Source organism: Eimeria mitis, genomic scaffold (assembly GCF_000499745.2).
Source record: "Eimeria mitis Houghton genomic scaffold, Emh_scaff1023, whole genome shotgun sequence".
Lineage (NCBI taxonomy): Eukaryota > Apicomplexa > Conoidasida > Eucoccidiorida > Eimeriidae > Eimeria > Eimeria mitis.
In genome coordinates this window covers 6,406-8,758 of record NW_013567143.1, presented here as the reverse complement: position 1 = coordinate 8,758, position 2,353 = coordinate 6,406, and the positions used below count along the sequence as shown (strand labels likewise).

Below are 2,353 nucleotides of genomic sequence, written 5' to 3'. Positions count from 1 at the left end.
AACACCGGCTGGAGGTGCTGCATACGGAGCTCGTGGGTCCTCCTAGAAGCAGCAGCAGCAGCAGCAGCAGCAGCAGAAACAGCAGCACAGAGCAGCAGCAGAAACAGCAGCACAGAGCAGCAGCAGAAGTAGCAACGGGAAGAGCAGCAAACGGAGAAAAACAAACAGCAGCAGTTGTGGCAGCAGCAGAAGCAGCAAGACACAGCAACAGGAGCAGCAGCAGCAGTAGCAGCATCAACAGGAGCAGCAGCCAAAGCAACAGCAGCGGCAGCAGCTGCAGCAGCAGCAGCAGCAGCAGCAGCAGGTTCGTGATTTTGTTTGTTGCATGCAGGAGAAGACCGTCAACTCGATGCAGCAAACTGTAATCTGCTGCAGAGGCAAAGCGTTAGAAGCAGCATCTGCTGCTGCTGCTGCTACTGCTGCTGCTGCTGCTGCTGAAGCCGCTGAAGCAACAGCAGCAGCAACACCTGCAGCAGCAGCAGCAGCAGCAGCAGACCCGCATCAGGTGGCTGCTGCAGCTGATATAGGTTCGTCTCTGCCCCCACAAAAGACACAACCCCAGTCAGCCGCAGCAGCAGCANTGCTGCAGCTGATATAGGTTCGTCTCTGCCCCCACAAAAGACACAACCCCAGTCAGCCGCAGCAGCAGCAACAGCAGCAGCAGCACCTGCAGCAGCAGCATCACCTGCAGCAGCAGCAGCAGCAGAACCAGGTGGAAAGGCTGCTGTTCTTGCTGCTGCTGCTGCTGCTGCTGCAACTGCGGATGTGTCCCCCTCAAAAAGAACGAGGTTAACTCTTATCTGCGATGCTGCTGCTGCTGCTGCTGCTGTTGCTCTTGCTGCTGTTGTGTCTCTTGCTGCTGCTGCTTCTGCTGCTGCTGCTGCTGCTGCTGCTGCTTGTGGTGCAGCTGGCATGATGGATATAGTTGCTGCTGCTTTCTCGCGGCAGGTGGCGCTGCAGCAACGTCTGCTGCTAACGGTGGTGTGACTCTAAACCCTAAACCCTAAACCCTAAACCCTAAACCCTAGTCCTAGTCTGTAAACCCTAAACCCTAATGGTAGCTTAATTGCCTCTGTTTCCAGCACAACAACAGCTGCTGCTTCACTTGTGGGGCGTTTGCTGCTGCTGCTGCTGCTGCTGCTGTTGCTGCTGCAGCACGAGATAAGGTGTACAGACACCCGAGAGCTGCAGCGTTTGCTGCTGCTCTTCAATGAAAGGCCATGTGAATACCCTATACGCAAATCAGGTTCGTTCTGCTGCTGGCTGCTGCTGCTGCAGTGTTGCTGCTGCTGCAGTGNTACCCTATACGCAAATCAGGTTCGTTCTGCTGCTGGCTGCTGCTGCTGCAGTGTTGCTGCTGCTGCAGTGCTGCTGCTGCTGCAGTGTTGCTGCTGCTGCAGTGTTGCTGCTGCTGCAGTGTTGCTGCTGCTGCAGTGTTGCTGCTGCTGCAGTGTTGCTGCTGCTGCTGCTTTCCTGGTGCTTCTGCTGCTGCTGTTGTCGGTTTGCTTGTCCTGCTGGTGAAATGAGGCTACGGTGTTGCTGCTGCTGCTGCAGTATTGCTGCTGCTGTTGTGGGGCTGCTGCTGCTGTTGCAGTGTTGTTGCTGCTGCTGCAGTGTTGCTGCTGCTGCGGCGTTGCTGCGGTTGCTGCTGCTGGCGGCTAAGTGGCTGCTCCTTTGTCGGTGTTTATCTGTATTGTATATTTGTTTGTTGTTTATTTATTTATTTTTATTATTATTTGTATATTTATTTATTATTTTTTATTATTTTTTATTTTTTATTATTTGGTGTTTTCTTTAGGGGTATTAAAGGCAGCTGAAGCAGCTCTCCGTCTCCTCACTGATAGAAAACAAAAATCTAAACCCTAAACCCTAAACCCTAAACCCTAGAATATATTTACATATATATCTTCTCCACCTGCTCTAGGGGCTTTGTTCTATGGGCCCCCGTTTCTTTGGGGGGCCCCCTTCATATAGGGCCCCCCTCATCAGGGCCCCTCTGTGTAGGGGGCCCCCCTGCGTACCCTCTGTTTAGGGGGCCCCCATGTGTACCCTCTGTGTAGGGGGGCCCCCTGTGTACCCTCTGTGTTGGGGCCCCTCTGTGTGGGGGCCCTTACACAGAGGGGCCCCCGTGACAGTGTAAGATTTTTCGCTTTGGCTTTTTTTTAAGGATTGCAGTGTCTGTACACCTCACTGCTGCAGATATATTTATACATATATTTATATAGATATAGACACATTTGTATATATATATATATATATATATATATATATGTATAATATATATTATATCTATATGCCCGTCCTGCTTAAGCAGTGTATGCTTGGGCCGGCAGAATGTGACTGAAAGAATACG

The 2,353-nt window shown here is 51.8% G+C and overlaps 1 protein-coding gene across 1 annotated transcript in view; it reads left to right on the top strand.

Annotated features, from left to right (window-relative positions):
- Positions 1–46, top strand: part of EMH_0027760 (uncharacterized protein) — a gene marked incomplete at both ends in the record, with an annotated part of 1,040 nt that extends 994 nt beyond the window's left edge. Inside the window, one exon of the mRNA XM_013494072.1 lies at positions 3–46. Coding sequence (XP_013349526.1) covers positions 3–46 — 44 coding nt within the window. The remainder of the gene's footprint in view (positions 1–2) is intronic.
- Positions 47–2,353: the final 2,307 nt, after the last annotated feature.